At 39.7% G+C, this 17500-nt stretch overlaps 1 protein-coding gene across 1 annotated transcript in view; it reads right to left on the bottom strand.

The window, feature by feature from the left end:
• Positions 1–1480: 1480 nt before the first annotated feature.
• LOC144966084 (conopressin/neurophysin-like) overlaps positions 1481–17500 on the bottom strand; it is a 43221-nt gene continuing 27201 nt past the window's right edge. Inside the window, exons 3-4 of the mRNA XM_078902145.1 lie at positions 9621–9828; positions 1481–4656 (exon numbers count right to left, since the gene is read on the bottom strand). Coding sequence (XP_078758271.1) covers positions 4547–4656; positions 9621–9828 — 318 coding nt within the window. The 3' untranslated portion in view covers positions 1481–4546. The remainder of the gene's footprint in view (positions 4657–9620; positions 9829–17500) is intronic.

Genomic DNA, 17500 nt, shown 5'->3' on the forward strand with positions numbered 1-17500 from the left:
CACGTTAAATGTTGCTGTTGACCAGGGACCCCTTGTAAAGCCCTTTGAGCACATTTAGTGGATATTGCGCTATATAAAGCTCAATTTTAATTTTTTTAAATTAACAAAAAACACACATTACAGCAAATTTGTTCAGAATACTAGACAGTCCTTCAAATATCGATGGACGAAAATGACCTTCACCTTGACTTACTAACTTACTTATCCGAACCAGCGACCACCTGAGCTCCAGCCCTTCGGTCTTGTGCCATGACGTAGAAGTTAGACGTCTTTTGTAGTTGTTCCAGGTGACTATATAAAGTGTGTTACTGATGACCTTCACCTTGACAAAAACTCTCAATCCTGGGATTTCCGTGAAGAGTTCCCTGACTTTCCAGCGTTGGGAATGTCAACAAGAAGAGGGTCTGGTCTTTACAATCGAAAGGTGTTTGAAGGACGAGCATTCTGGTTCAATTCTTAAATATGTGTTAAAAAAAAGAATACTGTAGTAATAGGGGATCAGACGGCCAAGTGGATAACGCATCGCATTTCTTCCAAGGAGATTCGTGTTCGAGCCCAACGGTCAGCATATCGTTTTTTCCCCTTGTGTGAGACACTTATAAATCAATAAAACAAAACAAATAAACTAACATTCCCGTTTATTCATCCCAAAGGGACATTTTGTCTCTAGGGTCTATTCCAAGGGAAGAATGGAGTAACCCAGGCGTCAGCCGCAGTGCAGCGCCGCAAACTGAGTTAGGGAGAAGTGACTTGCTCAAGGCCACACAGTGCAGCGGGTATTCGAACTCGGTACCTTTCAGGTACGAAGAAAAGACTGTACCTCTAAGCCACGCGCTCCCCCCCCCCCTTTTTTTTTCTCACTGCCTTGAGTCACTGCACCACGGCTGACGCCCAATGTTGGCTCCGTCTTTTTTACTCGAGATTGAGGGAAAAAAAATTCTTTTGCGGATTAGTTGAGGGAATTTCATCTTTTTACACACATTAGATTATAGGGAATGAGATTAGCGGAAGAGTAGCGTCCCTTGATTGGGCGTCACCCATAGTCTGTGACGTCACCGGCGGAAAAGTTATTAGAGAGAGAACGTCATGTTGGTCGTGCGCATACTTCCGCGAGGACGAGAGACGCATGCGCACAACCAACATGACGTTCTCTCTCTAATAACTTTTCCTCCGGTGACGTCACAGACTATGGGTGACGGCCAATCAAGGGACGCTACTCTTCCGCTTATCTCATTCCCTATAGGATAAATTGTAATCTTTGTGATAAATAATAATGTGAAATTGAACGTAAGCTTCAATTTAATTACGAAAACAAATAGAATGAACGTTAATTAAAATTCGTACTTAAATTGAAGCTTACATTCAATTTCACATTGTTATTTATCTCTTCGAGCTTCGAGCAACAACATTTACAATACCCTATCGTTGTGATATGAAATCGTTTTAGTCTGTCCAGTAAAAGATGCAGAAAAGAATGAAATTATTTGAAGAATTGAAATCATTTAATTTTGTAAATCTGCGGATCCAGTGAGAGAATTTAAACAGTGACAAAAAATCAATCAGATACAAAATACTGGCGTGGATACACACCTGATAGAAAGCCTGGACTGGAACAAGTCATTTGTACAAATGACTATTTCAGCTTGCCCAAAAAAAAAAAAAATTACGGAACAAAACACCAAACACGGGACGTTTTGGGCTCAAAACACTTTTTCAGCCATTAACAAAGAGAATCAGTTAAAATTTTAACGTGGCTGTGTCTCATTGTTTGCATCTGTTTCAATCTGTTAAATAAAGTAAAATACCCCCCCCCCCCAAAAAAAAAAAAAAAACAAAAAAACAAAAACAACAACAAACCCAAAACAAACAACTGACAATATTGCTCAAATAGAATAGGGTAGTTTCTCAAAGGTTCCAACAATATATGGAGAAAATGCCCAGTTTTTTCCAAACTTTGTCGACACTTTAAAAAGCAATAACTATTTACTTTGTTTTTAAGGGTTTTACGGCGCTTGCAACACATATATAGGTCATATATATCAGCGCCAGTAAAAGGAATATAATTGGATCGTAAAACATTCCAGATTTACAATTAAAAAGATTTGATGAAAAAGAAAGACAAAGAGGAATGGTTTAATAAGAGAACGGATGTAGATTCCAAGAGCACACTCTCAGTGTACTAAGTTTGAGATCACCTCAGTCCCAGCACACAAACTCAAGATCTCACTAAGAGGAACACACTCAAATGTCTACAAATCATATGTTAAAATGTTTTTAAAATAACACTACATAACAAAGAGATGATTTACAAGGAAAAAATATAATCTCCCAAAACTATAACCTTCGACTGTTTCCCTCCCAGCCAAGAACTCCGGCCAGGGTCAGGACAAAACTAAGTCGGTAATAAATACTGATGTCTAAATAAGTACTTTTTACCATCGTAGTTGTCGACTTGTTACAAACAAGTGATGTATCAACGTTTTAGCTGACGAAGGGTTTTGAGTCCGAAACGTTCGTTGTTTGGTATCTTGGAAGCTGTTTTAGTAATTTTTGTACAATACTTATCACAATAATATGTAACCTACCGCCTCGATCAGGTATTAGGTCTGGATGAGGGAAATAAATAACAAAAAACAAAATAGTTTATATTCAAACTGATCGGATTCAACAAATGTCTTTTATAGTCGTGGAATTGCCATCATCCCCACCAATGATGCTATGCATATTAGTAAAATACTAACCATATCTGCTTGCAATGGTGAAACGTACTCAGACCTGCCTGCTTGGAATTAGACAAATTCGTAATTTTCAGGGGTAATAACACCATAGTAGGCATTAAAACTACTTTTCAAAATGACCAATTTTTCCTTTATATATGGACTAGAGACACAGCAGCTACAACAAAAAATCAAGATAAATAAGTTGAGGTGGCAGAAATTAGGACATTGAGATGGTCACTTGGCTGGACAAGAAAAGATCAAGTGAGAAATGAACGAATTCGAAGGTTGACTGAAGTGAGGACCTACCCATACCAAACACCCGACGCCAACTGCCGTTTATGTTTGGAGATTGGGTCTAGCAGCTCTTCTCTTTATTCTTAGTATTTTGTCCGTGACCGGCATCTGTATCCGGAAGACGGCAGAGGACGGCGGTGCCGGGTCATTGGAGTCTGTCTCCGGTGTGTGTTTAGTGAATTACTCAAAAACGTGGATGGCAAAAAACGACAACAAGGAACTGAGTGACGTCATCTTCATTCTATCCATTGGAAGAAAGCAGGAAGGGGGCGTTTTAAATGGTAGTGAGAACTAATCATTCAAAAAGTCGGTCTAAAACAGGAACAAAGAACTGAGTGACGTCAATTTCATTCATTCTACAGATGCTGTACGCATGACTAAGAAACTCACAACACTGCTATCCGGAAATATAGCGGACCAACACGCAAAACTATCTATGGATAGTATGCGCTTGGCTAAGAAGCTATCAACATTGCCATCCGGAAGTATAACGGACCAACACACATAACTATGTGTCGCCTTGAACGTTTCTAGTCTGGTTAATGCAGTTTAGTGAGAATTACTCAAAAGCGTGGATGACAAAAAAAAAACAATAACAAAGACCTAAGTGACGTCAACTTCATTCTTTCTATAAAAGTATAAATTGAGCCCAAATTTCATCCTAATCTCTGATTCAGTTTTAGCGTCCAGTCCACAACAACGTAAAACTGTTTCTAGGCGATGAGTTACATATTGTCCTTGACATTTCTAACCCAAACGAACAATAGATTCAATTCAATCTCGATCAACTAAAAACCTGAAAAGTTGTGTGTATATTACAGTGTTAGACAAACGATGTATAGTACAGTGTTAGACAAGCGAGGCCAAAAATATCTTGAAAAGTCATCTCGAAACTATCATTTCACCACGAGAACTTTATAGGGAATGAGATTATCAGAAGAGTAGCGTTCCTTGATTGGACGTCACCTTACAGAGAGAACGTCAAAATGGTTTTGCGCATGCGTCTCTCTCGTCCTCGCTTTCGGTGAAGTGTCTCATGCCGCTTTCACCGGAAGTGAGGACGAAAGACGCATGCGCACAACCAACAAAACGTTCTCTCTCTAATAACTTTTCCGCCGGTAACGTCCAATCAAGGGATGCTACTCTTCCGCTAATCTCATTCCCTATTGTCTTATAAATTCCAATCCAAGCATAACAAGAAAAAAAAAAAAAAAAGATGAGTCTTTCACGGCCAGAAATATTTTTTAAAAAAAGTCAAACGACTTTGGAAAAAAACAAAACAAAACCCGCCAACTTTTGGAATTTGGCATCAAAACGCCAAATGGGCAACCTTAATCACTGCCATGAATACTGTTATTATTTTTACGAGTAACAATCATCTTCAGATCATTTCTTAGGGAAAATTGATATTTCAAGGATAAATTTTGATGTATTTCTTTTTTCTGCCATGACGTTTGTTCCACACACAACTTTTCTGGTTTCCATCTTGCACTAGTGCCTGCGTTCCAGTTTTAAAACTTTATTTATTTGTCTTAATCAACCCGAGTCTTCAGCAAGCGTTCCAGCAATCTCAAGACTTTTTCTTGATCCCCGTTTGAAGCCTGGCCGGCCATACTACAGTCAGGAGTCATTGTGCAGGTTTCTGGAGAATCAAAAAATGTAAAAAGAAAAGATAAGATTAGATTGTTTCGCTTGACTCAGGTGTGAATGTGGAGTATCCTACTTAATTGTTTTAATACAATTTATTTATCGAGTATGCTTATTTATTGATATTTCTTTATATTTTTATTTCAGTGTTTCTTCTTTTTTAAATTTATATATATCTACATATTCATCCATCCCTTTATTTATTTATTTATTTATTTATTTATTTATTTATTTATTTATTTATTTATTTATTTATTCATTTATGTCTTATTTATTCATATATCGATATTCTCTAATCAACTTATATATCGATTCATCAGTTCATATCATATTTTATTCAGTTATCCATTTGTCTTGGACATGGGGCAACATGGCTAATTACTATGGGTTCATGCTTCGAAATCAGACAGTACCGGGTTCGAGTCCCGCGCCTTGTGTGACCCTCAGCAACTTGCCCTTAGTCAACGCTCAACACTGGGACTGACACCTGTTTTCAGTCTTTCCTTGGAATAGACCCTAGATAGAAGTACGTCTCTTTGAGGATGAAAAATCTTATCCCTCCGTAAACTCATTTCTATAGGGAATGAGATTAGCGGAAGAGTAGCGTCCCTTGATTGGACGAGAGAACGTCATGTTGGTTGTGCGCATGCGGAAGCGAGGACGAGAGATGCATGCGCACAACCAACATGACGTTCTCTCTCTAATAACTTTTCCGCCGGTGACGTCACAGACTATGGGTGACGTCCAATCAAGGGACGCTACTCTTCCGCTAATCTCATTCCCTATAGAGTTGTCGATTACTCGCAATCTTTGCGGGGAAAATAAAGCTAATACGACAAGGCACTCATTTATTTTGATTATTATTATATTACTTTTTATTGTGTTTAAATTTACACATAGTATTCTGTGTTAGTTCTATTGATCAAGCGGTAGGAAAATGGGTATTTTAGTTAAACACAAACCATCGATAGTAAAGCCTGTGTAGTTTGCTGTGTCTACCAATCACTGCCATTGTTTACATTATGACGATTGTCCGAGAGGCGTGGTTATCTACCGGTCTATTTATACGGGTGAGAGAATAGATAGTATGTGCTTGGCTAAGAAACTCACAGCATTGACATCCGGAAGTATAACGGACCAACACACAAAACTATGTGTAACAATGAACGTTTATAGTCTGGTTGATAAAGTTAAGTTAGAATTACTCATAAACGCGGATGGCAAAATACAATACAAAGACCTGAGTGACGTCAATTTCATTCTATATATAGATAGTATGCGTTTGGATAAGAATCTCACAACATTGCCATCCGAAGTATAACGGACCAACACACAAAACGATGTGTAACAATGAACGTTTATAATCTGGATAATAAAGTTAAGTGAGATTCACTCATAAACGCGGATGGCAAAAAACAATAACATAGACCCGAGTGACGTCAACTTCATTCTATCTATAACTATATTATGTTGAATTTGCCAGGAATTCTGTGCTCGTTGGCAAAACAAAAACAAAAAAAAACAAAAAACAAAAAAGAACACTGGCTGGTGTTCGGAATACTTCTAACCCTCAATCCTATTTTTTAACGATTCAATAGGATTCAATAGTTTGATGTCACGTCCGCCCAGCAACCAGCAGCTTGGTTCTAAACCAAAAAAATCGGTACTTTTTATTCTTCATGCTGGCTAGAACTTTTTCACATGCCATGTGATCAGAATGTATAAAAGTCAAAACACGATCATATTTATAATGTTTTTCTCCTCTGGATACACTTTTATGCTCGACGGAGAAGTATTTCAAAAGTGTGTCCGCCATTGTTCCGATAGTTTAGAACCAGTTACTAAGATACTATGTGTCATTACACGGGAAGTGACGTCACGCTGTTGAACCCTATTTATTATTTTTTTGTTTAAACATTTTTTCACCAATCTCCGAACTGAACAACTCGTCCAGTTACTTATTTATGGATCCGTGAAACCAAATAATTATATTCCCCATATTATAGTTAATTGACATAGCAAAGATGGTCATTAATGTGGGTTGGGTCCATGGGCAAGGCACTTTACACCAATTACTTGGACGTTCGTCTAGTGTAATTGGCGACAGGCATTAACGGACAGAACAGGTTTCCAGGGTACAAACACATGCATAGACAATCAATAGACAGCTCGTTAGATTGGATGGATTGGAGCTTGTCACCCAATCTACACAACACAATAAATTGCTGGCGATAAGTGTCTGAAGCAGGTAGGATCGGAAAAAATAATATTTTGTGGCCTAATTTGACAGAGATAATAATATTGATAGAGATAGAACGAATTTGACGTCACTCAAGTCTTTGTTATTTAAAAAAATTTTTTTTTTGCCATCCACGTTTATGAGTAATTCTCACTAAACTGTATAGATAGTATGCAGATGACGTCACTCAGGCCTTTGTTATTGTTTTTGCCATCCGCGTTTGTGAGTTGTTCTCACTAAACTGTATTAACCAGACTATAAAAGATCATGGTTACACAGAGTTTGTGTGTTGGTCCGTTATACTTCCGGATGGCAATGTTGTGAACTCCTTGGCCAAGCGCATTCTATCTATAATCTGGTTAATACAGTTCAGTGAGCATTACTCATAAACGCGGATGGCAAAAAAAAACAATAACAAAGACCCGAGTGACGTCATCTTCGAACTATCTAGAGATAGAATGCGCTTGGCCAAGGAGTTCACAACATTGCCATCCGGAAGTATAACGGACCAACACACAAACTCTGTGTAACCATGAACTTTTATAGTCTGGTTAATACAGTTTAGTGAGAACAACTCACAAACGCGGATGGCAAAAACAATAACAGAGGCCTGAGTGACGTCATCTTCGAGCTATCTATAGATGGCGTAGTTCAAAGTTGACGTCACTCAGGTCTTTGTTATTATTTTTTGCCATCCGCGTTTATGAGTAATTCTTACTAAACTGTATTAACCTGACTATAAACGAACATGGTTACACAAAGTTTTGTGTGTTGGTCCGTTATATTTCCGGATGGCAATGTTGTAAGTTGCTAAGTCCACAGCATCTTTAAAACAATGCGACAAGAACATGAATGAAAGTAACGTCACTCGGCAATACTCTTCAATAGTCGTAACGTCACTTCCTTCCTAATGACGCATGGCAACTTAGTAACACTGGCTCTAAACTATCGGAACAATGGTGGACGCCCGTATGAAATATTTTTTCCGGCGAGCATAAAAGCGTATCCAGAGGAAAAAAAAATCATAAATTTGATCATGTTTTGACTTTTACACATTCTGATCACAAGACATATGAAAAGTTCTAGCCAGTATGAAGAATAAAAAGTAATGATTTTCTTTGTTTAGAACCAAGATGGCCGCCGTTGCTGGGCGGCGTGACATCAGACTATTGAATCGTATTCGTAATTGATTTTAAACCGCCAATTGGGTGATAAGTTCTCACTAAAGTCCCTATAACCAAAGCCTGACACTGACACTGACCAAAAAAGAAAGAAAAAATATCAGGTCAGACCACTGAAAGAGAGTTAACCGTGAGTGTGTTTGTGTGCGTCTGTATGTGTGTGTATGTGTGTGTGTACGTGTTTGTGTGTGTGTGCGCGTGTATGTGTGTGAGTGTGTGCGAGCGCGCGCGAATTCATTTTTTATTTGTTTCTATCTTTGCTTTTTCTTTCCATTTTTTTTTTCGGTCACAGTCTATTTAAGAAAATACTCTCCGATTTTGCCCGCCGGATCAATGGTAGCGATACGTAAAACTATGTGTGACCTTGAATGGTCACAGTTTGATTGACAGAATTTAGTGAGAACTAATAACTCAGGGGGCGGTCTAAAACAATAACAAGTAGCAAAGTGACGCTAACTTCATTTATATTGGATAAGCCTTTTCTCTGAACGGTGACGTGGTAAAAACAATCAATCATTAATTTGATTTCTTCTACAAAACTGTCGTTTTTTCTCGCTCAAGTGATTAAAGACAAAAACATAATTAAAATTAGAACCGTTTTAGCGTCAAATCCTTTGTCATTTATTGATAGTTCTATTCTTATGAGAGAGAAAGAACAGTAAGCATTGTGAGTGACGTCATTGTCGGTGGAAATAGATTGGAGGGATTGGAACCCCAGGGTAATTTGAACCAGGAACGCTTGAGGGGTTTGTTGTGATGCAATTCGAGTCGATCATTCTAAAAGAAAGACGATTTTCCTTGTTATCATTTTGTTGTAGATCGATGTGCTAAGAAAAAAACAACATGTTGGAAAAGTCTATTTGGAAGATTTCTAGAACAATCATAAATCTAAAAATACCCCCCCCCCAACCCCCCCCCCCCCCCAAAAAAAAAAAACAAAAACAAAAAAAACAAACAAAAAAAGACACGAAACCCCCCCCCCCCCCCCCCCCCCCCCCCGAAAACTACGACAAAAACAAACACAAAACAATTACATATATAATAAATACAATTTAAAGGTAAAATGACGTCAAAAGACAAGTCTTTGGCCACAAAAGAAAACAAATCATGAGTTGTATTCGTTGTTTAACCAATGGAATCATTTTTTTCCTTGACTACAATTCCAACTCACTAGGCAGTGCAAAAACCTAGAAAACGACGTCAAACTATAAGTCATAGTGGTTTCTAGTGTCAGGCTAAAAGATAACGATGGCTACGATCAGACCGTAGCCATCGTTAACATGTAGCCTGACACTAGAACCCCCGAGGACTTGTAGTTTGACGTCATTTTTAGGTTTGTGCAGCGTCCAGTGAGTTGTCATGAGTGGTGCTCAAGGAAACAAGTGATTTCATTGGTTAAACAACGAATACAATTCACCATTTGTTTTCTCTTATGGCCAAAGACTTGTCTTTTGACGTCATTTTTTGGTCAGTGTCAGGCTGTCAGTTTACGAAGGCTACGATAAGACAGCAGAAGTGACAGAGCACACATTCAATTACCTGAATCGCAACACATTCCGTCGGCCACACATTTGCCTGTGCTGTGTGGCCCACACGGCTCGCCCTGGACGAAGCACGGCGTCGTACTCTCGTTCTCCTTCAGACACACGTCGGTCAGGCGGGTGCCCATGTGACAACCGAACTGGGGACTGCAGCAAATGCTGGGTCCTACACATTGGCCGGTGTTGCCTGGGCCACAACTGATGCACTGTGGGAAGAGATTTAAAGGTTTAGGCCTATGTTAGGCAATTTGTCATGATGTACTATGGGAAGAGATCCAAAGGTTTAGGCCTATGTTAGGAAATTTGTCATGATGTATTGTGGGAAGAGATTCAAAGGTTTAGGCCTATGTTAGGCAATTTGTCATGATGCACTGTGGGAAGAGATTCAAAGGTTTAGGCCTATGTTAGGCAATATGTCATGATACACTGTGGGAATAGATTCAAAGGTTTATGCCTATGTTAGGCAATTTGTCATGATGCACTGTGGGAAGAGATTCAAAGGTTAAGGCCTATGTTAGGCAATTTGTCATGATGCACTGTGGGAAGAGATCCAAAGGTTTATGCCTATGTTAGGCAATTTGTCATGATGCACTGTGGGAAGAGATCCAAAGGTTTATGCCTATGTTAGGCAATTTGCCATGATGCACTGTGGGAAGAGATTCAAAGGTTTAGGCCTATGTTAGGTAATTTGTCATGATGCACTGTGGGAAGAGATTCAAAGGTTTAGGCCAATCTTAGGAAATTTGCCAATGGAATTCATAAATTAACTTCAATGTTCCAATTTAAACAAACAAAAACAAAATAAAGTCAACTATTTACTGTAGATGAACACAGTAAAACGTAAGAATAGTGGGAACGCGTTTACATTTTCAAACACAATTGTTCAACAATCTTTTAATTGGAATCAATAGTCTGATGTCACGTCGCCCAGGACATTCCGATCCGAAAGCGAGTGTCATACAACAGGTCCACATAGCCGATAAAGGCTGTTGTAAATTATCGAAGACTTAAAGTAAAAGGTTGTTTTTGTTGGTGAAAAAATTGTATCCACATGTTTTGTCAAAGAGCGTAGGACTTAGAGTCAATGGATCAATACGCGACAAAGACACAAAACACGAACTAGTCTTGGCAGTTTAGGTATCCATTATTGATGGCCCCTCACGGACTTACCATTCCATTTTTTTTTCTTTCTATTCGTAACCCCTACAACTATTAACCTTATGACCTTTCAATGAGTCAGTCATGACAAAAAATATCTAAAAAGGTATATATGGTGCAGAGCCAGACAAAAACAGACCAAAATTACAAAAAAATTAAAAAAAATTAAAATTGAGCTTTATATAGAGCAATATCCACGAAATGTGCTCAAAGCGCTTTACAAGGGATCCCTGGTCAACAGCAACATTTAACATGCAGGACGGGACATGCCGCCTGTTAGGCGATATTACAATTTTTCGGACACAGACAACGCTGTTAACGGCCAGGTACTCATTTTACACCTGAGTACGGTGAGAGAATGTGAGTAAAGAGCCTTTTCCAAGGTCTCAACTATTCGCCGAGCGCGAGGCTCGAACCCAGGACCTTCCCATCCGAAAGCGAGTGTCATACCACAAGACCACATTGCCGCACAAGAGTGAGGAATCATGAGATTGTATGTCTTCTTTAACCCTCTCATTCACGACTGTTGGAGTCAAGGAACAAAATGATCCCATTTGACAATGGTCACATTCGTTACAATACAACCAACATTTTTGTAATTCAAACTTATTTTGTACATCATACAATTTTTAAAAAATGAACATTGTGTTGTAGAGCATTTTTTCCTAAAGAAATTATGTATCGCAAGAATTTTACTGCTATTGTGCTAGAGTGATAAATAATCTATTTTTGTGTTAGTTGGGTGTGGATTTTGGGGAAAATCCTGAAAGTGGCTGGTAATGAGAGAGTTACAATCAGCTTCCTCGATATCCATTCGAAGCCTTGTCGATTTATACTTATTTCCACGTCTATCACAAATTATTAAGGGTTCATGGCTTGCAGTTTGTACCCAACGCAAAATATTGTCCATTACAACAAACTCAATCAACAGTCGTAACGTCACTTCCTTCCTAATGACGCATGGTAACTTAGTAACACTGGCTCTAAACTATCGGAACAATGGCGGACGCCAGTATGAAATATTTCTCTGGCGAGCATAAAAGCGTATCCAGAGGAAAAAAACCCATAAATTTGAGAATGTTTTGACTTTTACACATTCTGATCACAAGGCATATGAAAAGTTCTAGCCAGGATGAAGAATAAAAAGTAATGATTTTCTTTGTTTAGAACCAAGATGGCCGCCGTTGCCGGGTGGCGTAACATCAGACTATAGAATTCAATTTGTTGCTTCTGTTTAGTGATTGCTTGACCTCTTGTTGCTTTACCTGACAGGCTATTCACACGGATGCCATTCAAAACCACAAAATAAATAACAATGTGACATTGAATGTAAGCTTCAATTTAATATTGGAAAACAAATAAAATAGACGCTTCGGGCTTGTTTCCCCTTTATCAACAAAACAGGATGAATATCAAATTGAAGCTTACATTTAATTTCACATTGTAATTTATTTCTTCGAGCTTCGAGCAGCAACGTTTACATTAAAAAAAAACAAACCCCATCATCTTATAGTATGAAGCCCGTATTATTCAATCAACATACAGTGAAAATTATGCCAGTCATTGTACAGTGTATTATAACCAGTTGAATGAACATTTCAGTTGCTCTACTTATACTCGAATATTTTTTTAGAAAGTATTTTCCCCGTTCTCGACCGTGAACCACAGATACCATAGTTTGTTTTTAAAAAATTTAAAATGAGCTTTATATAGTGAAATATCCACTAAATGTGCTCAAAGCGCTATACAAGGGTTCCCTGGTCAACAGCAACATTTAACATGTAGGACGGGACATGACGCCTGTTAGTCGATATTACAATTTTTCGGACAAAGACAACGCTGTTAACGACCAGGTACTCATTTTACACCTGAGTACGGTGAGAGAATGTGAGTAAAGAGCCTTTTCCAATGACTCAACGATGCGCCGAGCGCGAGGCTCGAACCCATGACGTTCCGATCCGAAAGCGAGTGTCATAACACTAGACCACATAGCCGCACCTTAAGTACTTGACTACATCACTCGCAGCGATCAGAGGGACACTCAATTTGGTTATTTAATTAAATATATTCCTTTAACCAACGTTCGGGGTCGCGATCAAAGCTTACAAGTTACTTACAAGTTCCATATTTGCATCGTTTCAATAGTTTGAAAATCCGTTTGAACCGTTTGTCTTTGTAAGTAGTACAATTAGAATGTAGGAACGTTTGACAGTCTTTTTCATTGCCAGGAAATAAACTGTCAGGTTGATGGAACGGGCTAAATGGCAAAGAATATTCTGATTGGTTGACGCTTAAAAACGCTCGAATCATCAATTGACATAGAAGTCGTATAGGGAATGAGATTAGCGGAAGAGTAGCGTCCCTTGATTGGACGCCACCTTACAGAGAGAACGTCAATATGGTTTTGCTCATGCGTCTCTCTCGTCCTCGCTTTCGGTGAAGTGTCTCATGCCGCTTTCACCGGAAGCGAGGTCGAGAGACGCATGCGCAAACCATATTGACGTTTCTCTCTAATAACCTCCGCCGGTGACGTCCAATCAAGGGACCCTACTCTTCTGCTAATCTCATTCCCTATTGAATATAATAAGTGAAAATAGAATTAAAGTATTCACATTAGACTATTATTTAAAAGTCAAACTATCAGCCAAGGAAGATCTCGATATGCTGATGAGAATTTCGAATGCATCGGAATCTTAGGATGATTATTTTACTTATATATTCCTTTCTGTGTTGTCTAGCACTGTTTCACAACCCCTTTTTTAGATATTCGTGGTTGTTTCCTAGGCCCACTTACTACTTTTCTGCATAGTGTGGAATAGAACCAAAACAAATTACATCTCACGGGGCAGCGTGGCTCAGCGGCACGGTCCTTGCTTCGTACGCGAAAGGTACCGAGTTCGATCAACCGCCACTGCTCTGTGTGGCCTTGAGTAAGACACCTCGCCCGAGCCAAATTTGCGGCGCTGCACTGCGTCTGACGCCTGGGCTATTCCAGCCTTTCCTTGGAATAGACCCTCAAGACAAATTTCCCCTATGGGATATGATAAATAGATAGTATGCGCTTGGCTAAGAAGTTCATAACATTGCCATCCGGGAGTAAAACGGACCAACACACAAAATTGTGTGTATCCATGAACGTTTATAGTCAGGTTAATTCAGTTCAGTGAGCATTACTCATAAACGCGGATGACAAAAAACAATAACAAAGACTTGAGTGACAAATCTTCGAACTACCTATAAAGGGAATTTCATTTTTTATATTTTTTAAATTTTTTATAATTTGTCATGACTCAGCGGGATCCACTCAACGCCCCCCCCCCCCCTCCCCCCCCCTCGGCCTTTGAGTCAAGTGGCAAAACGCTGAACTTGAACCACAACAACCAGGCTCTCACTGTGGCGATACGATCGAACGATTATCATTAATAATAGTCGATATAATATCATAGTTTATCGATTATTCCGATGCCACGGGATAGCTGCAGCGCCTTTTACAAATTAGACATGATCTTACTCAGGGATAACAATGCACATTGTTTGCATCATTCCGCTTTGAGCACACTCGACGGTTTCGCCTTTTTGATGCTCGCATTGAACAGTCTTTGAGTGATTACCACAATTTATAATTAAGAGTATTTTTATTATTATTATTATTATTTTTTATTGTATTTATTTGCATCATATGAATCGTCTCTTTTTTTCTATCTCGTTCTTTTAATCTTCCGTTTAGTTCTTTCGATATTGATTATAGAACGTCATAGCATTTTTGCTGGGCGTCTCAAAGCATCAGAATAAGGACAATTTTGTTGTTCTTATTATTAGCCATTAATTCAGTCGATAATGAGTGATAAAATCTCGTACTGGTATCAATACGTGTCAGAGTATCGAGTACTTTCACTCTTTACAAAAAGAAAAAAACCCCACAAAAACAAACAAAGGAGGTTGTTTGACAAAGCATTTAGTACTATGGGTTTGGTGTACTCGTAACCTTTGCTCTTTATACAATAGAGAGAAAGAGAAAGAGAGAGAGAGAGAGAGAGAGAGAGAGAGAGAGAGAGAGAGAGAGAGAGATTCAGGTAGATAGATAGATAGATAGATAGATAGAGAGATAGATAGAAAGAGAGTGGGAGAGACAGAGAGAGACAGAGAGAGAGAGGGAGAGAAAGATAGATAGAGATAGAGAGATAGAGAGAGAGATAGAGAGAGAAAAAGAGAGATAGATAGAGAGAGATAGATAGAGAGAGATAGAGAGGGAGAGAGAGAGAGGGAGAGAGAGATAGAGAGAGAGATAGAGAGAGATAGAGGTAGAAAGAGACAGAGAGACAGAGAGAGAGGGAGAGAGAGAGAGAGAGAGAGAGAGAAAGAGGAAGAGAGAGATTGAGAAAGAGAGAGAGGGATAGATAGATAGACAGATTGAGAGAGAGAGGGAGAGAGAGAGAGATATTGAGAAAGAGAGAGAGAGAGAGAGGGATAGATAGATAGATAGATAGATTGAGAAAGAGAGATAGATAGAGAGGGAGAGAGAGGGAGAGAGAGATAGAGAGCGAGAGATAGAGAGAGAGAGATAGAGAGAGATAGAGGTAGAGAGAGACAGAGAGACAGACAGACAGACAGAGAGAGAGAGAGAGATCGAGAGATAGAGAGAGAGATAGAGAGAGAGATAGAGGTAGAGAGAGACAGAGAGACAGATAGACAGAGAGAGATAGATTGAGAAAGAGAGATAGATAGAGAGAGATAGAGAGCGAGAGATAGAGAGAGAGAGATAGAGAGAGAGATAGAGGTAGAGAGAGACAGAGAGACAGAGAGAGAGAGAGAGAGAGATATTGAGAAAGATCTATAGATAGAGAGCCACAGAGAGCACAATGCCCAAAGATAACTGGATCAATCTCGAGTGAAGTCGATAATTTTTTTCTGACCTCCCCCCCCCCCCGACCTCTTAATAGTGATTGGTGGCTGGGTGTACCGCAATAGCGGAAAGTACTTTGCTAGCGTCTTATCCTCAAACACAAAAAAAAAACGACTCACACACACACACACACACACACACACACACACACACACAAATACAAAACAATTGTGCGGCTATGTGGTCTTGTGGATGATACTCGCTTTCGGATCGCTTTGAACCTCGCTAGGTGCGTAGTTGAGTCCGTGGAAATGCCTCTAACTTACATTATCTCACCGTACTCAGGCGTAAAATGAGTATTTGACTGTTAACAGCGTTGTCTCTGTCTGAAAAAAAATGTAATATCACCAGGCATCATGTCTCGTTCTACATGTTACGTGTTGCTGTTGGTCGGGGACCCTTTGTAAAGCGCCTTGAGCACGTTTAGTACATATTGCGCTATCTACTATCTATATAAAATCTCAAGTTGTAAGAGAGAAAACGTCGTGGAAGCGAGGACGAGAGACGCATGCGCACAACCAACATGACGTTTTCTCTCTAATAACTTTTCCGCCGGTGACGTCACAGACTATGGGTGACGTCCAATCAAGGGACGCTACTCTTCCGCTAATCTCATCCCCTATAGGACCCAATAGCTTTGAAGGACTTTAAGAATTCTGGGTAATGGAAACGGTGCTGCTCGAAGCTCGAAGCTCGAAGAATTAAATAACAATGTGAAATTGAATGTAAGCTTCAATTTAATATACAAAAACAGATAAAAATGGACGTTTCGGGTTTCCCCTTTATCAACAAAACAGGATGAATGGAATACTACATATCAATAAGATAATGTGGCAGTGGCGTTGTTAAGATGAATAAACAAAGTTTCTGCCCCATCAATGTTTTTGTTTATTCATCTTAACAACGCCACTACAACATTACCTCATTCGTCTGTAATGTTTCATTCACCCTGTTTTATTGATAAAGGGCAAACCCGAAACGTCCGGCTTCAATTCCCACTAGTATCCATTTTCAATGGTTCCAGGTTCATTTCTCTCTGATATCCTCTTCCAATAGTACCAGGTTTACTCCCCGCTTGTGCCCACTTTCCCTAACTGTGTCGGGTTTCCGAGGGTTTTGGCATTATTCGTAAAAAAAGAAACACCCTCCTCCTCCCAGAGTCCTAGGCTCACTCCCCACTGGTGTACACGTCCCTGAGTCCCTGGTTCACTCCCCACTTTGTCGAGTTTTGTCGGGTTTCGGAGGGTTTCGGAGGGTTTCGTAAAAAAAAAAAAAAAAAAGAAACACTCTCCAAAATTTGACATTTTTACTTGATGCAGCAGAATTTCATTCGATATTAAATCGTCTCACGGATAGTACATACCACCCACACCAATATCTACGCACTCATACACACACACACCCACACAAACACACCCACACACACCCACACACAAACACCCACACCAACACACACACACCCACACACACACCGTCCCACACACACACCCACACACACACACCCACACACACACATATACACACACCCACACACACACCCACACACACACAAACACACCCACCCACACACACACACAAACACACCCACACACACACACACCCACACACAAACACCCACACCCACACACACCCACACACACACCCACACACACACCCACACAAACACCCACACACACACACACACAAACACACCCACACACACACACACCCACACACAAACACCCACACCCACACACACACCCACACACACACACACACACAAACACGCCCACACACACACACACCCACAAACAAACACCCACACCCACACACCCACA

This window comes from Berghia stephanieae, chromosome 2 (genome assembly GCF_034508935.2).
Source record: "Berghia stephanieae isolate SIO BIC M18660-M18661 chromosome 2, UCSD_Bste_1.3, whole genome shotgun sequence".
NCBI classification, from domain to species: domain Eukaryota; kingdom Metazoa; phylum Mollusca; class Gastropoda; order Nudibranchia; family Aeolidiidae; genus Berghia; species Berghia stephanieae.